Raw genomic sequence first — 21,293 nt, 5'->3', positions numbered from 1 at the left:
GTCTTAGTGCTCATATTTGGTGGTAAGACTGAGGAAGCTGGATGACAATGGCATGAATAGGAATATATTGCCTAAGAGTAGCAAAAAAAGAATGATTTTATTTGGGGCATAGTATTTAGCTGCTGTTGGGAATCCATGGAGAGGCGTATAGCAGAGAAGTGGAAATATGTATCAGGAGGCAACTAGACTCTTAAAATGGCAAACAGACGTGTAAAGAAAATGATGAGTTTCGTGTAAGAGCAGAGTGGGGATGTCAGCTCTAGTGGGGCACGAGAACATGGTGTCAGGCATTGCAGTTTAAGGACTGAGGAAAGTTTCAGTAGGGTTTTGTGTGAAATATGCTAGACTGTAGTGTGTTGAAGCAGGGAACAAAGTTCTTTTTAACTTTCATTTTAGGTTCAAGGGTACATGGGCAGATTTGTTACATAGGTAAACTACGTGTCACAGGGGTTTGGTTTACAGATTATTTCATCAACCAGGTATTTTTCTGATCCTCTCCCTCCTCCCATCCACCACTCTTGTTAGTCCCAAGTGTCTTAATTCCTGCTTTATGTGGATGTGTTCTCGTCGTTTAGCTCCCACCAAAATTCTTAACGTGATCTAAAGGCCTTGTCTAACTTCACGTAAGCAGGCTTGAGTTAAGTTCCTTTCTGTTTTTAAGACATAGGCGCCTTTTCTTCGTTTCATTGTGCCTTTAAATATTCATGTGTGTTCTTGCTGGAGAGGAATTCCATGCCTACCTCTAAATAGCTGTGGGATCTAGGGAAGATTATGTAATTCCCTAAAATTCTCTTGCCAATCTGTGAACATAAGGTGAATATTAGCCTGGCTATTATTTCTCACCCAGAATCTTGCTGTCTCCTCCTAGTCTCCCTCCTCCTTCCTTTGGTCCCCATTGTCTGTTCTGCATGGTGTATACGCTAATCATGAAAAATGAAAACCCTGTGATGTCACTTCTCTGTGCACAGCATGCCATTGACTTCCTTTCTCATTGAGAAAGAACCCTACTATCATGACTTGTAAGGGTCTGTGTGAAGCTTCATTTCTATTCACTGCCCTCATGCAACCTGCCCCAGCTACACTTGCCTTCCCAAGCATCCTCCAGCTGCAGGGCCTTTTCATAGTCTGTTCCACCTGATTAGAACACTTTTTCTCTGCGTATAACTGTATAACTCCCTTCCTCATCTCCTTTATTTAGATTTTTGCTCAGATATCATCATATCAGAGTGTCCATCATTGACTACCCTTTATAAAAATAATACTTAATCATTTGTTATTCCCCTTTGATTTTTTTTTATGACATTGACTGCCATCTCACATATATTTGTGTATTTGCTGTCTGACTTCTGCCACAAAAATGCAAACTTTTTGGGAGCTAGCACTTTGCCTGTTATTCACTGTTGAATTTCCAACCACTCCAACTGTAACTGAGACATGATCTGTGCTGGAATAAACAGTTATCGAGTTATCACTAACAATAAACCTTAGAAACCATTTATTATGATATGCCAGTGACTGTTCTGGGTGTTTTGTGTTTACTGACTCATTTATTTCTTGTAACATCCTTATAAGGAAATTGAGGCACAGAGAAGTGATAGCTGACAGTGAATAAGTGGCATGGCCCAAATTCAGGCATAGGTGATCTTTATCTACAGCCCATGTTCCTTACGCTTCTCTAAAAAGAAATCATCTGTGTAAAATGCTCATCACAATTCCTGTCATACACTAAATAGACAGAAAATGTTAATTGATGATCACCAGCAGCATCAGAATGCTGGATGTTAAGAGAATGGATGTGGAGCCAGGCTGCCCATTGTTTCATGTTGAACCTGTTTCCTTATCTTTAATATGGGAGCTTCCCCCAACCAAAAAAATAAATAAATAAAATGGGAGTCCCATTAATACCAAAAGCCTCCTTGGACCTGTTTGAATCGTTGACTGGAACTGATAACTTTTTGCTGAGCATTTTTTTTTAGTCTGCAGAATGCGAATAATTATACCTTTCTCCTCTGATTATTAAATTGATTAAGAGAAATAGTGCCCAGGCCAGATGTGGTGGCTCACACGCCTGTAATCCCAGCACTTCGGGAGGCCAAGGCAGGCGGATTTGTTGAACTGACTCAGGAGTTCGAGACCAGCCTGGGCAACATGGCAAAACCCCAGCTCTACTAAAAATACAAAAGTTAGCCAGGCATGGTGGCAGGTGTCTGTAGCCCCAGCTACTTGAGAGGCTGAGGTGGGAGGATCACTTGAGCCCGGGGAGGTGGAGGTTGCAGTGAGCCGAGATTGTGCCACTGCACTGCAGCCTGGGCAACAAAGCCAGACCCTGTCTCAAAAAAAGAGAGAGAAATAGTGCACATAAAGTAGTTGCGTGCCTGGTGAATCCTAAGTTGAAAATAAATGAAATCTGTTATACTTACATAATAACCCAATGTAGAATATCTACAGTAAGTTATTGAACTCTTTCTGAGAGTAAAAGTGAAATGAAACTGAATTGTTTGGCAATTTTGTATTTTAATAAGATGGACATTTATAAGTCTTAGCAGAACTTGCGTATGTGTACCAAACTTTGCTTCCTCAAAAGATTGCATTGAAATTTTGTTGAGTGGTTAAAAAAAAATACCATTAAGCCACAGAATGGAAGAGGATATTCACTATGTCTAACAAAGGCCTCAAATCTAGAATATATAAAGAACACCTACAAATCAATAGGTGGTGAAGGAGAAAAGCTAGACCATTTAGTCGGAAAACAAGGACAAAAACTTGAACATGGCCAGGGGTGGAGGCTCACGCCTATAATCCCAGCACTTTGGGAGGCCAGGGTGGAAGGATCCCTTGAGACCAGGAGTTCAAGACCAGGCTGGGCAGCATAGTGAGACCCTCTCTCTACAAAAAATAAAAAACTCAACAAGCACTTCACAGAAGAAGATAGTCAAAATGACCAAAAAGCATGTGAAAGTACTCACTTTCATTACTTACCAAAGAAATGCCAATTAAAATCACCATGCACTATCACAGTATGCCAATCAGAGTGAGTAAAACAAAAAAGTTAGAAAATGCCAAGTGGAGGCAAAGATATAGAGGAACTGGAACACCCCCATGCTGTTGGTGGGAGTTTGACTTGATACAACCTCTTTGGCATGCTGTTTGATAATATCTGCTAAAGCTAATGGATGTATTTGTTATCCAGTGCTCCTAGGTATATATGCAACCGAAATGTGTACATATGTTTACCAGAAGACATTTATAAGAGTGTTCATATGGGTAGAGCCACACATACACATAAAGAGAGAATGAGAAAGATAAAGAGCATTCTGGTGATGTTGGTTTGTTTTATCCGTTCTTAAAGCTTAGCTTTCTGAACAAGTAAGAGTACATACTGTGCAATTCCACTGATAAAAATTTAGACGTGGGAAGTCGTGGAAGATGTTAGAAGTGAGGGCAGTTCTTCCCCTGAGCAGTGGTGGAGAATGACCCATGGGTTGGAAGGACTTCTGGGCCTCTTACTATGCTCTGTTTCCTTGAATCACTGAGCGGTAGCACATTTATGATATGTGCTCTTTTTTTGTGCTAAAATGTTTAAAAATTACATTTAAAGATTAATTGATGATAGCTTATATTTGAAATCATCTTTCAGAGTAATTAGGAATGCTATACTCACAATATTATAATTGTAGACTGTAAATTGAGAAAATGACTGATTTCTAATTGTTCTGTTTTGTGAATTATTTTTAGATATGAATTGAGAATTCGTTATTTGCCAAAAGGATTTCTAAACCAGTTTACTGAAGATAAGCCAACTTTGAATTTCTTCTATCAACAGGTATTAGAGGCTGCTTTAATATACTTTTTTGTTTGTTTCTTTGAATCCTATTTATTGCATATTTTTATTTTCAAATTTGATTAAAGCTCACATTTGGAGGAATAGAAATTTGTTGCTGAATAGCAATAAGAATCTTTTAACCAATAAGAAATTATTAATTTTTTTGTTCTTTGTGAGCTTTTGTATACTTGAGCAAATCTTAAAAGATAACTTCTATTATATGGAGACAGTAGGTCTACAGTCATTTCTTGAGCTTTAATTTAAATACAATTATTATGCCTGAATAGCAATGAATTTGTCATAGGTAGAGATTGTTGCAGAGCCAACTATACCCATATAAAATTGATCTGCTTTGCTTTTTACCCCGTAAGGCATTAGATAGACAATAAATACATGTAAGGTAAAATGCCAAAAATGCTAATAAATATCAGAAAGACATTTGTACATATAATTTTGTCATTAAATGTACTTGGTAATTTTTTTTTGCTTTAATAAAAATATTTATTAACTAACTATTCTGGACCTGGAATGCAGAAATAAATCGCATAATCCACACCTTTAAATTCTTCTATCTAGTGGAGGATTCCTGTCATCAGTTACTTTGTGTCTGAACCTTTGCTGTTAGTAAGCACGAATGACGTGACTGTGCATAGAAGAGTCTGCTGACCCAGTATAGATTTGGTATTGAGATGGCTCCACTGAAAAGCATCATTTGAGGAGTCCCCAACTTTGTAGACAAGGAAGAGTTGTGTTTTCTAGACAAGAACACGGAGGGGAGAGAGAAAATGTGGTGCAGTCTTAGCTAAAATAGTTCATAACATTTTGGTGAGAGAGGGACCACAAACATCATGTAAACAGGGGTTTGTTTAGGTTTTCTCCTGCAGATATTGGGAGCCATTTAAAAACGTTAGTTAGCAAATGCCGTAACCAGAATTTTTTTTTGAGACCACTCTGATTAGATGGCAGTATCAGGGATAGATTGAATTTTTAAAAGGTTGCAAGCATGTTTAGAGGCTCTTCAATCATTCTGGCAAGAAATTAAATAAAAGTGAAAGTATGTTATAATAAGCAAATTCAGTGGATGGATTTGATAGGACCCAGAGATTGAACTAAAACAGAATATGAAAATAAGGAAGAAAAAGGCTTATTATGTTAAGTCTAGGCACTTACTGCCATGAAAGAGCAATGGTGGATTAGATTCAAAAGAAGGAGGTAAGAAGGTAAGTTGTGCTATATTTTTCTATGTGAGATAATGATAGATGTTACCATTTAAAAGATTCAAGCTGAGAGAGTAGGAAGCTAAGGAAGTTTCCAGCTGTTGGTGGGGGTGTGTCTGTTTTCATCTTGTCTGTGAAGAAGTAGTCACATAGTAGATAGGTTGGGGCCTGCTGCTTTACCTAACACCTTTTTGGCACCAGCGACCGGTTTTGAGGAGGACAGTTTTTCTACAGACCAGGGCCACAGGGTGTGGCAGGGTGGGGTGTGGGGGAATGATTTCGGGATGAAACTGTTTGACCTCAGATCATCAGGCCTTAGGTTCTCATAAGGAATGCGCAACCTAGATCCCTCACATGTGCACCTCACAACAGGGTTTGCGCTCCTATGAAAATCTTATGCCACTGCTTATCTGACAGGAGGCAGAGCTCAGGCGGTAATGCTCGCTTGCCCACAGCTCACCTCCTGCTGTGTGGCCTGGTTCCTAATAGGCTACTAACTGGTACTGATCCATGGCCCAGGGTTTGGGGAACCTTGAGGTAAGGGATTGGTGACAAGTTTTGAGGGTTTACGATAATACAGAGTTGAATATGAAAGGGAGTTAAGTTGGTAAAATGGAAAGATTAAGAAGGCGTTTTTAGATTCCAGCTGAGCTTATTGGAAGCCTACTCATTGCAAAAATAATTTTCATCTTACAGACTGGTTCTCATGTATTACATCTCATCCTTTAGGAATCTGTTGAACTTCATATTTTGGCGAAGGAGATAACAAGAGAGTTTAAATAACTCATGTTTATTTAGCATTTTTCTCTTGGTATGTGATCTGTGTCACTACTCATTATTTCTTTGAAAAAAAATTCTACCCACCGAGGAAATACATGGGTACTTTAGTAACATTGATTTCCAGAATGCATAATACAGGCTTAAGTGACTCCTTTTTATAATTTCTAGGCTAACCTAAAAGTCTGCAACTTTTTTGTTCCTAGTTCACCCTGTTACTAGGTTGTCCTACTTTTTCTTTGTTGGAAGACTTTCCTATATGATAAAGTGAGTACTGCACATACCAGTGTATCCCAGATTTTCTTTTACTAATAGGATATATTTTATGGTAGTCTATAGAATTCAGTTCAGCGGTCTATATAAAACCCAAGAGAAAGCTAAGTGTAATGAACCTATTAAAAATTCAGTCTATCCCTGATATTGCCATCCAGTCAGAGTGGTCTAAAAAAAATTCTGATCAAGGCATTCACTAAGTATAGTTAAGTGTTAATGAAATTTCGCTTAAAGGAATATGCAGTGAATACAGTCGTGTGCTTGTTCTGTATATAATAGCTCTGTGATTTTAGGTACCTCTGAGTCTCTTTGTGTTTAATTGTTTCATATACTACAATATAGATATGGAATAACTATTGTATAGGACTGTTAAGTTCATTATATGAGATAAAATTGTCTGCCATATAATTGCCCAGTGATATTTTGAATTTCAGTCTGTAGACAGTAACAGACTTAGAGGATTCAGCATTTGCCGTTTGCATATCACCATACAAGTGTGAGCTGCACATTATGGGATGGTACATAGCTTGCCTTTTTCCTTCCTATGTGCACTCTGTAGAGCCTTTCAGCTCCTCCACCCCACTCTTTGCTGTCATTCATTTCTACAGTTTCTCTCTCGTCTTTTTAATTTTTAAAAATCTGTTAAATTACATGGTACATTTTAATATTTTTTAAAATTTTATTTTATTTTTATAGAGACAGGGTCTTGCTCTGTTGCCCAGTCTGGAGTGTAGTGGCATGATTATACCTCACTGCAGCCTTGAACTTCTGGGCTCAAGCAATCCCCCTGCCTCAGCCTCCTGAGTAGTTGGGACTACAGGTGCGTGCCATGATGCCTTGCTAATTTTTAAAAAGTCTTTTGTAGAGATGGGGGTCTTGCTATGTTACCCACCCAAGCTGGTCTCAAATTCCTGTCCTGAAGCAGTCCTTCCGCCCTGGCCTCCCAAAGTGCTGGGAGTACAGGCATGAGCCACCATGCTTGGCATGGCACACTTTTAGAAAGTTCAAAAAATAATTCTAAAACATTACTTAAATTATCTCTATTCTAATAATCACTTTCATTTTGTGTATCCTTTTGTAATAGTTTATCAAGTACATACATTTTAAAAGAAAGTATAGTCATGGTCACATTCCTTTCCCATTGGTGATTGCCAGTGTCGTTGTTTCTCCGTGCTAGTATTTCAGGCTCAAGTAATGGTAATTGGAGGAAGTTAAAGGTGGTACCAAAGTCATAAAAAGGGAAGAGAGGAAGAAAGAAAATACTGTGATTGTCTGGGTGCGGTGGCTCACGCCTGTAATCCCAGCACTTTGGGAGGCCGAGGCGGGTGGATCACCTGAGGTCAGGAGTTCGAGACCAGCCTTGGCCAACATGGTAAAACTCCGTCTCTACTAAAAATAAAAAGATTAGCAGAGCATGGTGGTACACACCTGTATCCCAGCTACTCAGGAGCTGGGGCAGGAGAATAGCTTGAATCCAGGAGGCAGAGGTTGCAGTGAGCCAAGATCATGTCACTGCACTCCAGCCTGGGCAACAGAGCAAGGCCTTGTCTCAACAAAAACAAAATACTATGATTTGTCAAAATGAATGAATTGGCCAATGTACCAAAAGCCTTGAATATGTTCATGTCCTCCAGTTTGTTGGGTGACCCTGTTGACTGCCATCTTTACCGTAAGTAAAAAACAGTTGAAACGTTGGCAGTTTCCTATGATTGGACCTAATAATTCTACTTTTATGAATTTATTCAAAAGAAATAAGATTTACACATGTATGCATACATGTACAAGGATGCTTATAAGCATATTACAGTAACAAGAAAGAAATTAGAAGCATTGCAGATGTCTTTCAACAGGTTAGTTGTACTGAGTTTCAAATTTATGTATCCCTCATTAACAGGGAGGTACAACTGTTCATGGATGTGGAAGGTATTAACAGCATTAAATGCTGTTGTTTAAAACAGGCCATGTATAAAACCTGTATAATTTTCGTTTGTGTGGGAAAAAATGCATATTTTTAAATTTTAGCCTGATCTGGCAAGAAAGTTTTGAATATAGTATGAGTTTTCATTGCTGGTTTGGTAAGTAATTATATATTTGACTTCTCCTGGTAAAGTCTCAATGCAGAATCTGCCCTGCTACATGCTTCGCAATTCCAGAACTGTTATAAGTGATCCATATGTTGTCCTACACAGACAGCACCCAACTTGGGAAAGGGTTTAATTCCAAAATTGCAAAATCAGTTTGGAATCCAGAGGTTTCTGCTATTTAAACACACATATCGGGGGTGGGCGGGAAGGGGGGCACAGATAAATCAGTAATTGTCCTCATCAGCTTTCTATAGCCAGCGTATATTTATCTGAGAATGCAGCTGAAACGTTACATAAGTATTGTGTGTGAGAACCTTCACTGAAGTGTGAGATAAATTAATCACTTTATAATGGCCTCAGAATTTGATGATACGCATTCTCTAACCTTTAAAGTCTTTAATATTTGATGCAAACATTTAAGATGGATACATATATACATAACATACTTCCACTGAATTCTAGGCTAAATCAATGATTTTTATGGGGCTCAGAATTTGATGACATTGATAATTTTTAATTCTGTAGATTCTATAATATATGATATATATTTATTCTTTTATAAGGTGTGATAATTGATGATAAAATGAATACCCATGACCCTACTGCTCAGATGAAAAGAACATCCTGATACTTCCCTGTCCCATGTTCCTGTGGCCCACCTCACTGTACACACTGCCCTTTCACTCCACTCAGTGTACCATTATCCTGAATTTTGTATTTGTCATTCCCATGCTTGCTTTTGTTTGCCAGTTGTCATGCTTTACAACATGTTTTTATTCTTCAGTTCTACCCCTAAGGTAAAAGCTGACCTTAAGTTCCCCATAGACTTCTCTATTCCTGTCATTAGCTTGAGTATTTTCTGTTTTGTTTTGTTTCCCAGCTCACGTAAGCATTCAAGAAGATTTTTAAAAAATAATTTGTTCAGCGGTTTTAGTTGCTTTCAGCTAGGAGGTTGGTCAGGACATTCAGTATACCTTGTTGGTATAAATGGAAAAGTGATCATCCATGGATTTAATAATTTACCTCTTTTGGCTCATTTTGAAAATAATTTTGCATTGTAGTTAGAGAGTGTGGCTCATTCGATACTAATTGTTTAAGTTCTGTATGGACTTGTTTCATCACCTTGCACATATTTAGATATTGTTAAGATTCCAGTTTTGCTTGAGTGGAATGTGTCTTCTGTGATTATTTGGCACAGGCTCAATAAATAGCCATTATTTCAAGATTTTTAATTGTGTTATTTAGATCCATTTTTCTAATGTTCTTTTTTTTTTCCTGCTTGAAAAATAGTATTGCTGGGTACACAAATCAGGGTAGGCATTTTCTGTCAGTATTTTGATGGTTATTTCCTACTGTCTTTAATTGTTTGTTTGCTGTTGAGAACTCAGCTCTCATTTTTTCTTTCTGTGTAGGTGACCTGTCTTTTCTGTCTGGATGGCTTGAAGATCCTTTTTTCTCTTTGGTTTTTACAGCTTCATTACAAACGAGTCATGGATTTTCTTTTTTTTTTTCTTTCTTTCTTTTTTTTTTTCTGCCCTTGCTTGATCTGTGTCATGCTACCTGTACCTCTGGGGGGTCATGTCGTTTTCATCATTTCTGGAAATGTCTTAGTTGTTGTCTATTCTGATATGACCTTTTCTTAGTTTTTTGTTATTTCTTCTGGGATTTTGGGTTAGATCTATGTTAGAACTCCTCAGTCTCTCCATATGTGTTAGCTTGTTTTTCATGTTTTTAATTTCTTGTCTTTCTAAAGGATACATAATTCAGATCAGTCTAGTCTGGCAGATTACCAGCTCTCCTCAACCATGACCAGTTTTATGTTTGGTGCATTTGTTAATTTTTTTGCTTATGATTTAAAAAAAAATTTTAAATTGCCAGGCCACTTCGTATGGCCCTTATTATTTGCTAATCTATCTGCCTTTTATTAATATTTCTTTTACCATTTCATATGTAATGAATGTCTCTATTCTGAATGTGAATTATAGCATCTGAAGTCCTTGGGCTCTTCACGTTTGTTGTTGGTGGCTTTCACAGTGACTTTTTTCCTTGTGTGTGAGTTCTGAACTCTTGTTTTGTTGAACTTCACATGTGGAAATCTTGAGGGCCTACCTAGTTTGGGGATTCTTTCCTCTAAAGGTTTGTATTTGTTTGCTTGGAAACAAGTTACTACCAAATGGAGACCCTTTGAGTAGATTTTGAAGATACCGCCTTACTACATGAATCTCAAGATAAGCTCTCTCACTTGGTGGAAGTAAGGAGAAGTGGTCAGTCCTCAGCCAGCTGAGAGCATACATGTCCTCTGTTCCTGTATCTTACAGCCCATGGCTTCTACTAGAATCTTAGCTTGTATTTCTTCTTATTTCGTCCCTCTGCTCCATTTTCCTTTACCTTCTTGTGACCCCAGTAATGTAAGAATAATTGTTATAATGCATCCAGAATCTGGTCCTGGTTTATATAGCAGGTCCCTTTAGCAATACTGTTGGAATCCTAAGTCATTGAATTGTTATGATGCTTAACTGCCTTTCCACACTTGGATTTGATACAAAGGCCCCTTGTAGAAGGGAGCTTGGAGATTCAACGAGCTGATAAAAAGCCAGTGTGACTGGAGGGCAGGGTGAGAGATGAGACAGTAAGGGATGGCTTGAGATGCCCTTTTCAGTCATCTGACCTTGATTGTGAAGACACTAAGAAGCCAGAGAAAGTTAAGTGCAAAGGGATGACAGAGTTCAGATCCAGGTTGCAAAAAATGTCATTCTCACTGTTCTGCTAATAGTATATAAGAAGGTAAAGGCCACTATGTGGAGACTTAAACTGGCGTCAACAAGCTTCATGGCTGAATGTGATCACTCTGATCAATGGCTTAACTTTAACTGTGGGGAAATTATTTCTCTGTGCCTCAAAGTTTTATTTTTTCTACGACATTGTATTATGAAACTTAAGATGTACTGCAGTGTTAAAAGAATTTTATAATGAACACCAGCATACCCACCACTTAGACTCTACCATTAACGTTTGTTATGCTTCCTTTATCACATAACTGTTTTTATCTCTCTATCCCTTTAGCCATTAATCCATCTTAAATTTTCATACATTTCAAAGTAAGTTTCAAGTGTCAGCACACTTCAACATAAGTATCGTTAACCTAGAATTCAGTATTCAATTATGGTTTTAGTTTTGATTTATACACAGTTAAATATATAAATATTAAGTATACATTTATTGAGTTTTCACAGATAACATACGCCAGAATAATCTGAATGCCTCTGGAATGTAGAATATGACCATCACCCCAGGAAGTTTCCCACTGACCCTTCCCAGTCAATCCTTGCCCCCAGTCATTGCCCCAAGCAACCATTGCTCCTGTGTTTTTCCCACCATAGTTTAGTTTTGCCTGTTTTAGAATTTCTTATAAACAGATTATGTAGTGCGTATTCTTTTATGTGAGGTTTCTTTTCTCATGTTTTTGAGATTTCAGTAGTTTTCTTGTTGAGTAGTATTCTGTTATATAAATATATCGTAGTGTATCCATTTTCATTCTTCTGTTGATGAACATCTGGACTGTTTGGTTTTTTTTTTTTTTTTTAACTATTATTGAGATGACTGGGAACATTCTTTGGCAAGCATTTTTGTGAACATGGGCTGGGGCTTTCATGTTAAATGAAATTTGTATCTACCCTTTGATCCTTTACGGTTGTGTGATTTTATATTTCCTCCAGTAATGTATGAGAGTTCTGGTTGCTCTGCATTCTATCCAACATTTGATGTTGTCATTGTTTTGTTTTAGCCTTTTCACTAGATGGGTATGTGGTTGAATCGTGGTGGTTTTTATGTTCTCTTCTCTGGGTACCAACTAATAATCATGGTTTATGTTGTTTATTCTTCCATGTGCATATTGAATGTTAGTGGGTCTCCTTTTTTGAAAATCTGCTTAAACCTTTTTGTACAATTTGTATTGTAAAATCGTACGCTTTTTCTTCCCAATTTTTTTTAAATTGTGGTAGAACACACACTTACCATCATAAAATTTACCATCTTAACCATTTTTAAGTGTGCAGTTCAGCAGTGCTACATACATTCATAATATTGCACAACCATCCCCACCATCCTTCTCTGTAACTCTTTTCATTTTATAAAACTGAAAGTCTATAGACAGTATTTCCCCATTTGTCCTCCTTGCAGCCCCTGGCAACCACCATTCTATTTTCTGTCTCTATGATTTTAAAATGTAGGACTTTTCATGTACCTTGCATACTAGTCCTTTGTCATGTTGTGTTTTGCTAGTATTTTCTCTGACTCTGTGGCTTGTCTGTTCATTTTCTCAACTGATCTTAGGTTTTCTTTTTTTGTTTTTTTTGAGACAGAGTCTTGCTCTGTTGTCCAGGCTGGAGTGCGGTGGCGCGATCTTGGCTCACTGCAACCTCCGCCTCCCGGGTTCAGACGATTATCCTGCCTCAGCCTCCTGAGTAGCTGGGACTACGGTTGCCTGCCACCATACCTGGCTAATTTTTTGTATTTTTAGTAGAGATGGGGTTTCACCATGTTGGCCAGGATGGTCTCAATCTCCTGACCTCGTGATCCACCCGCCTCGGCCTCCCAAAGTGCTGGGATTACTGACGTGAGCCACCACATGTGGTGCCCCCCCCCCTTTTTTTCTAAGTCTGGAAAATGGGCAGAGGGGATTGTTGTGAGTCTTCAGTGAAACAGCATATCAAAGCTCTTAGAAATGTCTGGCACATCGTGAACACACTCCTTAGTGTTCTCTTTTAATTTCTATGTAAATGAATCAATATTTTTAACGGGGCCAGATGCAGTGGCTCATGCCTGTAATCTTAGCCCTTTGGGAAGCTGAGGCTGAAGGACCACTTGTGCTTGAGTTTGGGCTGCAGTGAGAAATGGTTGTGCCACTGTACTCCAGCCTAGGTGATAGAGCAAGACCCAGTTTCTAAAAATACATATATTTTATACATACATATATATATATTTGGTTTAGCCAGGACAGAAATAAAATTATTATGTTTAAATTATTTCTACCACCACCCCTATCCCATGAAAAGAAGAGAGGGAGGGAAATAGATAGATTACAATAAACTGCCCTAATTTTATTATTTCTCATTCTGAAAATTCATCCAAGTCCATTTTGGGTGGGGTCATGAGGAAAACACTGATGAGTGTTTGAGCGTTATATTACTAGTTAGACATAATTATTAAGGATGCACATAGCTTCATTAAAAGATGGCCTAAATGTGACTACCAATGTGAAAATTTCAATGACTCACCAAATATTTTGACCTATTTGTGAATATTCTGAAATATATTAATTAGCACACTCTAAAAATAAATTAGAATCTTGTTATAACAGTATTCACTGTAGAGCAGGAATTTATAAAAATGAGTTTGACAATAAAGCTAATGACTCATGAGAAAGCAGGAACAGTTTGTTTTACCCTGGAATCAAATTTTTTTCTTTACCATATAACATTTATTTTTTCTCTCACAACTTTCATTTGTTAAAGTTATAAGTATTTCATTGGCAACTTTTTGCAAATGATGGTGGCTGTTAGTTTGAAGGTCAGTGTCCATGTTTAGTCAAGAAGTCATATTAATCTGCATTGAGGTTGCTGAACTTGTATAGAAATATTTTAGCACTGTTGAAATGTTCAGCTCTTCAGATGCCTGAGCCTGATACAAGTTTGTCATTGTTTACTCCTACAGATGTTTTAAGACTTAGAATGAGTATGTCCACCCATTAGCTTTTAAATGACATTAAATAATCAGTGGTTTCCTTGACAAAAGGAGTTGCAGTAGGAAGTTGAAGAAAATACTGAGTCTAAAACTGTAACTTAACTCTATGGTATAGAATCTAAACTTAACTATAGAAACATGTGAGGTGCCAGGGCATACTTATTTCCTATTGGTCAACTTCCTTTTATTTTTATTCCAGTTTTCTTTTGTATTTTTACAAGTTTTCAGATAATTGTGTCATTAGAAATTGACTTCCTTCTCTATATTTTCTTGGCCTTAAAGCTGTCAGTTAAGATACATTTTGAAATTGCAGGTCTAAGAGGTAAATCTTAGTTTAAGCCTGGCATTCTCAGTATAGGAATTATCAGCTGCCCTTTTCCAGACAGAAGCTAAAATGTAATGTAGTCTAACTCTCTTATTAGAAGGTTTATTTTCTGTGGTTTGAAGATTTAATTGTGTACATTTCTTCTCCCTTTTTCACTCTTGTATATTTTTGATAATTGAAGGAGAAGCACTCATGGTTAATAAAGGGTGTGATATTCATGCACACGTATGTTTATTGCAGCACTATTCACAATAGCAAAGACTTGGAACCAACCCAAATGTCCATCAATGATAGACTGGATTAAGAAAATGTGGCATATATACACCATGGAATACCATGCAGCCATAAAAAAGGATGAGTTCATGTCCTTTGTAGGGACATGGATGAAGCTGGAAACCATCATTCTGAGCAAACTATCACAAGGACAGAAAACCAAACACCACATATTCTCACTCGTAGGTGGGAATTGAACAATGAGAACACTTGGACACAGGGTGGGGAACATCACACACTGGGGCCTGTCGTGGGGTGGGGGGAGTGGGGAGGGATAGCATTAGGATATATACATAATGTAAATGACAAGTTAATGGGTGCAGCACACCAACATGGCAGATGTATACATATATAACAAACCTGCATATTGTGCACATGTACCCTAGAACTTAAAGTATTTAAAAAAAAAAAGAGTGTGACATCATATGCAAAGGTTTGCCAAGCAGAGACTCTGGTCTGAGCTTGAGTGTTTAAGGTGTGTGTTGGAGGTCAGTCTCATAGGCATACAACGTCTACGTGACTGACCTCATTTATTCACTTTCCAGACCCTAGAGAGAAAATAGGTGTTTACCATCAAAACAGTGTGTGCATAAATTATCTGGTTCAAATTGGTGGCCAGTTTTTTCACCAGTTGGTGGTCAAATTGTGGCCGTCTTCAGGTATGCAGAAGCACTCTTATCAGACAGAACATTTCAGGGGTTTAGTTTCTAAGAGACTAAGGGCCAGCCCTAAAAATATGCCTTTCGTGGGAATGAACAGGATTTGAGCATCCCAGACCTGCCGCTGAGTTAACATTTTCCTGTATAACTTGCCTTTTCTTTCCTGGAATTAGGTTACTTCTGCTCAGTCTTCAGCTCTTAATTTAAATGGTGCTTTCCACGTAAAGCCTTCCATTTACCTGTGCATAGTACCCGTACATTTCCCATACAACATATACACATTTTAAAATACAAAATTTGTTTTATTGAGGTATGATTTACATACAATAAAATAATCAATTTAAGTATGCAGTTTAGTGAGTTTTGACAATTGTATACAGTCCAGTAATTACCACTTCAGTCATGATATAATACAATATAGGAATAAGGAAATTGATACTGGCAGAATACTGTTAACTAGACCGCAAACCTAATTTAGATTTCACTAATGTTTAGACACATTCAAGTGTGTGTGTGTGTGTAATTCTGTGCAGTTTTATCACAGGTGCAAATGTATGTAATCATCATAATCAAGATACAGAACTATCCTATGGACACAAAGAAAATGCCTGTTGCTTTATTAGTCACGTGCTGTCCCATCCCTAACTCTAGCAAGCACTGATCTGTTGTTTATACGTTATATTTAACTGTCGTTAATCTGTTGTACCTACCAACAGGGTGTGCGTTCAGTGAGAGCAAATAAGAAGTCTGTTTTCTTCACCGTTGTATCCACCACACAGTAGGGCATGGGTTTTAGGTGCTCAGTTTATTATCTTTGGGAATTTAATAGTGAGGATTGACTTTTAATCCTAATGCCCTGATATTCAAAACTTTTAGATGAGATTTATTAGAAGATGTCATGAAAAAAATCCAAGAAATAAAGCAAATTTTTGAAGTTTGAGAAATCAGATTGTGTGTGTGCACACACATGTATGTGTGCATGTGCTCCCACCCAAGTACACACACACTCAACATCACAACATCAAATGTTCTTTTAAAAGATTGCTATGCAGTTAGATTCATTTACTACCTTTTTTTTTTTTTTTTTTTTTTGAGATAAAGTCTCGCTCTGTCACCCACTCTGGAGAGCAGTGGCATGATCTCGGCTCACTGCAACCTCTGCCTCCCGGGTTCAAGCGATTCTCCTTCTTCAGCCTCCCGTGTAGCTGGGACTACAGGTGCACACCACCATGTCTGCCTAATTTTTGTATTTATAGTAGAGAGATGGTTTTGCCATGTTGACCAGCCTGGTCTTGAACTCCTGAGCTCAAGCGATCCACCTGCCTTGGCCTCCCAAAGTACTGGGATTACAGGTGTGAGCCACCATGCCTGGCCCCTTCATTTACTTTTAATAAAATTTGGGGTTACTTAACCATTATAAATGGACAACAAAAAGAGATGATGGAAACATTTGTTGTCATATAGCTTTATGGTCTATCCTCAATAGAACATCCAAAGTAATTATTTTTAAATGAAAATTTACCATTACCTTTGTGTAAGTTCCATGTATGTTTTATTCACTATAATATCCTGGCACATGATAGTCATTTTATAAACATTTGATAAATCAGTGAATGCATAACTGTTAAATACTATGTTAAATGACATTGAATTGTTTAAAAGTATATAACTCATTAAGGTAGCATAATTGTTTATTTGTATATTTTTATAGCTTAGGTATGAAAGAGGAAAAATTAAGTTGGTATTAATTTGGAGCTGCCATTGAGTTCCTTCTGTATACAAAATACTTCACAGTATCTGACAAAAACTCAGTCAGCTAGGCTCTAAGAGTAAAATTACTTGCTTTTGGTCACCCAGCTAGTAAGTAAACCTAGTCAGTTTTTTCTTTGTCTGCCCTCTGCCCCATCCTCTTTCTGTGCTACCAAGGTCATTTGAGTCCAACTGATAAATTTGTGTAGCTGTTAGAATATTCAAAAGAGACCAAAATAAAACACAAAATCTCATGTGGTAGCCAAATCATTGAGTTGACATATGCAATACATTATGGAGTAATTTAGCATCAATATTTTCTGTTAGAAAATGTGAACAGTTTTTATATTAAAACCTGTGCTTCATTCATTTTATTGCAGAGTATGATGAAGGAACTCCTTGATACAAATACAATACTTGCACAAAGAAAGAAGTCCAAATCCATCCTAGTTTTTTTTTTCTTTTTCTTTTTTGAGATGGAGTCTCGCTCTGTCGCCCAGGCTGGAGTGCAGTGACACGATCACGGCTCACTGCAAGCTCCGCCTCCCACGTTCACGCCATTCTCTTGCCTCAGCCTCCCAAGTAGCTGGGACTACAGGTGCCTGCCACCACGCCCGGATAATTTTTTTTTTTTTTTTTTTTTTTTTTTTTTAGTAGAGATGGGGTTTCACCATGTTAGCCAGGGTGGTCTCGATATCCTGACCTCGTGATCTACCCGCCTTGGCCTCCCAGAGTGCTGGGATTACAGACATAAGCCACCGCGCCTGGCCCATCGTAGTTTTTTTTTGAGACGAAGTCTCACTGTTGGCCCCCAGGCTGGAGTGCAATGGCACGATCTCAGCTCACTGCAACCTCCACCTCCTGGGTTCAAGCAGTTCTCCCACCTTAGCCTCCCGAGTACCTGGGATTATAGGTGCCTGCCACCATGCCCAGCTAATTTTTGTATTTTTAGTAGAGATGGGGTTTCACCATGTTGGCCAGGCTGGTCTCGAACTCCTGACCTCAGGTGATCCACCCACCTCGGCCTCCCAAAGTGCTGGGATTACAGGCGTGAGCCACTGCGCCCAGCCAACAAATTAATTTTTAAAAACCAACTTTCAGAAGTCTTTGTTTTTTGGAAGGATCTTGCAAATTTCCTGGACCTGGGTATAATCCACAATAGAAAAAGAGAGTACAACACAGTGACAGTGCTCCAATACCTCAAGAGATGCATATGAATCTATTGTGGTTGATACTGGGGATGCAAGGGTAAATGAGAGGTGGTTCCTGTTTGTTAATCTTCGTTCTAGTAGAGAATGACTGCACTGTGAAAGAGTTGACAAGTAGTAGGTACAAACTAAAGCTGGAGTTTTAGGGGTTGATACATCTGGATTTTGAATCCTGACTTTAATACGTGCTCAACACGAAGTTAAGTTTTCTGATCTTTATATATAATAGGACTAATAAACTCTACCTTGAAGAATTATTGTAAAGATCAGAAATATATGTAAAATGCTTAGCATAGTAACTGGTCCCTGGTGGATACTCCTTAAGTAGGATTATTATCTACTGCTATCATTTTGATCAATCTTTTAGGCTTTTTCTGAGGCTGTAAAATGGGGATGATAATAGTACCCACCTCACAGTGATGTTCTGATGATTAAATGAGATATTACATGTAAATCTGCTTGACATGGTGCTAGGTATATATACTTTATAGAAAATTAAATGCTTGACCAGTTTGGTTTCACAAATGATAGCAATTCTGCTGGGAGTTAGTGGAAGACAGGTAGTCAAGAAGTGTTTTATGAGGGATATGAACAAAGTGTGGACATAATTCTGAGTCTTGAAGCCCAGCCTCAGGATGTGGCCGTGCCAGTGGCTTGAGAGAACACTCTCTAGAGCCTAGATGACAGGGAGCATTGAGACACTGAATAGAGTTTGCTTTCTCTCTGGCAGCAGAGGAGAAGCTGCTTTGGGGCTTGAGGGGAGGACACGGATCTGTGGTGATGCCTTATTCTATCTCAAATCTATACTCTTTGCAGAATACTTTGATCACATCGGGCCACAAATAGATTTCAGTGTGTGATCATACAGCACTGATAATCGAGATTAAAGCTATAGGAAAAACAACTCTCAGAACTTTGAACTCATTCTCATAAATGAGATTTTTTAAATGAAGATTATTATAATTTCCCCTTTTTTCATTTTTACAATGCGAATTTGGTTTTGATGATGAAATATAGCATTTGATTATTTTTTCTGCCTGTGACTAGTGTTTAAAAATTGTGGCAATTAATCTTCAAGATTAATTGAATTTGGTAATGGTGCATTTTCCTCATCATGTAATTGGTGGTCTGCAGTAGTTCCTCTGAAATCTGCATCAGACAACTAAAGCCACTGAATGTTTCCATCAGAGTAACTGTGGTATTTTTCTGCCTATCTGAATACCTATCTTGGTTTAATTCTTGCGCCTTTATTTTTGTGCTCGATAATAAACCTACTTATGATGCAAAACAGGTTTTAAATTGAGACTTATTTTTTGTTTTGTAGAAACAAGAGCTTCTACTATTTGTAGAAGTTAAACAAATAGTTCTAGACCTAAAGCTTTTTACTTAACTGAATGGATTAATTCAGTTCCGGTTGGTCAGTCTTGAGTGCCTGCTTTGTGGAAGGAGTAGAAACTCTTGTTCCTTGTAAAGGATGGAAAATATATATGGAAAATAACATTTATGTACCCACCCTCCAGTTTGATGACTGCTTGTTCATTCATTTGTTTACGCATTCATTCAATAAATATTTATTGAGCACCCAGACTTAGATGCTAATGCAGAAAATAAAGAAAGGTTTTGAGACGAATAGTCCTTAGATCAGTAATAGCACATAGTTGTCCACTGCTAGTTGAGGGAATGTTTCTCCTACTTTAAGAGAAAATAATGAATAAATCATACTTTTTTAGTGCATATTAGGTTATAAATTCCTGGTAGGTTAAAGAGAGTATGCTCATCTGATGTCTTTTATCTTCTCTGTAACAAAGAGATATGGCAGGCTTATTGGAGGAAGTATGAAATCAGTGAATTGTAGCGCTTCCTAGGCATGCATTGTTCAATTTCCAGATAGCTTTAACTGGCCATTTGAGATTTGTCTTCATGAGTTGAAAATGGAGTTCATACTATGATTTCTCCAGCTGCTCATCTAAACATGAAGAGGATGAGTGGGTAGGTTCAACGTGGCTTGGGTTTACCAAGCAATTCAAACAGAGGGATAATGGGAGACAGGGGAGCTGGTTGTCTTTGCAAGGGACGCTCATAATGAGGAACCATCCAGTATGAAGTAGACAAAGATTGGTGTGGAGTGAGAGATGAGTTAACTGGGGGTGGAACTCTTTGAACAAATGGGCTAGCAGGCTAGGAGGCAGTCATTGAAGAACAGGATGTTTGAAAATTTTTTTAGGGTAGAAGTCGAGACACTTTTTATATAAAGGGTCAGAGTAAATAGTTTAGACTTTCAGGAATGAGGCAAAATGGAGGGTATTACGAAAGTACAGAACAAGAAAGAAGACAAATTTCCACAAATTTTTGTGTTGATAAAATTCATAATATAATAATTGAGCGTTGTTTTCTTGTGACACAGGTGTACTGCTGAAGAGAATGGGATGCGTCTTGGAGGAGGGGTGGATAACATTTCATGTGAGGTTCAAAATGGGTACTCTCATCAAAATCAATTGCAGATTTTAATCTTTTCAGGCTAATCTACAAGGAAATTGTACACATTTCATCTTTGAAAATGTGTTCACAGTGACAGTTACTTGCACATATTGATATCACTCTTATCGGCTTTTAAAATTGAGTTTATTCATTGTTTAGAAGGCATTTCAAGAATTCCATTAGATTCTCTTTACTTTAGACTTTAAGCTTGTATTACTTTGCAGATTAATCACTTAAAATTGATGGTTAGATGAAAACATCTGAGCTGCACAGTTAAATGGATTTTGAAGTACGTAAATCCTTTGCCTTTTCACTGGAGTCCAAAATATGCTGCTGGAACTGTAGTTTGAGGTCAGAAAATACATCTGCAAATTTTTGTAGAAATGGAAATTTCCCTTCTTGTTTTTACTTTTGACAGCATGGGAAAGGTGTGGAGCATCTGAAGGTTATTATGATTCAGACCCTATTCGTTGTTTCTTAATGTGCCATTTAAGTGGTCATATATGAGCTTTTCTTAATAGGAGACCATTTTATTTCTTTAATTATTTTTTGGTATAACTCACGTTTATATCTTTAACATCAGGCATAATTACCGACACAATGTAAACTATATGAAAGGTACTCAGGAAACATTTATTTATATCTTTAACATCAAGCATAATTACCGACACTATGTAAACTATAT

General features: G+C 37.7%; 1 protein-coding gene across 25 annotated transcripts in view; it reads left to right on the top strand.

Moving 5' to 3' along the window:
- PTK2 (protein tyrosine kinase 2) overlaps positions 1-21,293 on the top strand; it is a 340,227-nt gene that overhangs the window by 129,816 nt on the left and 189,118 nt on the right. For all 25 annotated transcript variants that reach the window (XM_055349579.2, XM_055349577.2, XM_055349578.2 and 22 more), the window contains one exon: positions 3,736-3,823. In XM_055349579.2, coding sequence (XP_055205554.2) covers positions 3,736-3,823 — 88 coding nt within the window. The remainder of the gene's footprint in view (positions 1-3,735; positions 3,824-21,293) is intronic.

This window comes from Gorilla gorilla, chromosome 7, assembly GCF_029281585.2.
Source record: "Gorilla gorilla gorilla isolate KB3781 chromosome 7, NHGRI_mGorGor1-v2.1_pri, whole genome shotgun sequence".
NCBI lineage: Eukaryota > Metazoa > Chordata > Mammalia > Primates > Hominidae > Gorilla > Gorilla gorilla.
Note: the sequence above shows the minus strand (reverse complement) of the source record. Positions and strands in the feature narration are given on the sequence as shown.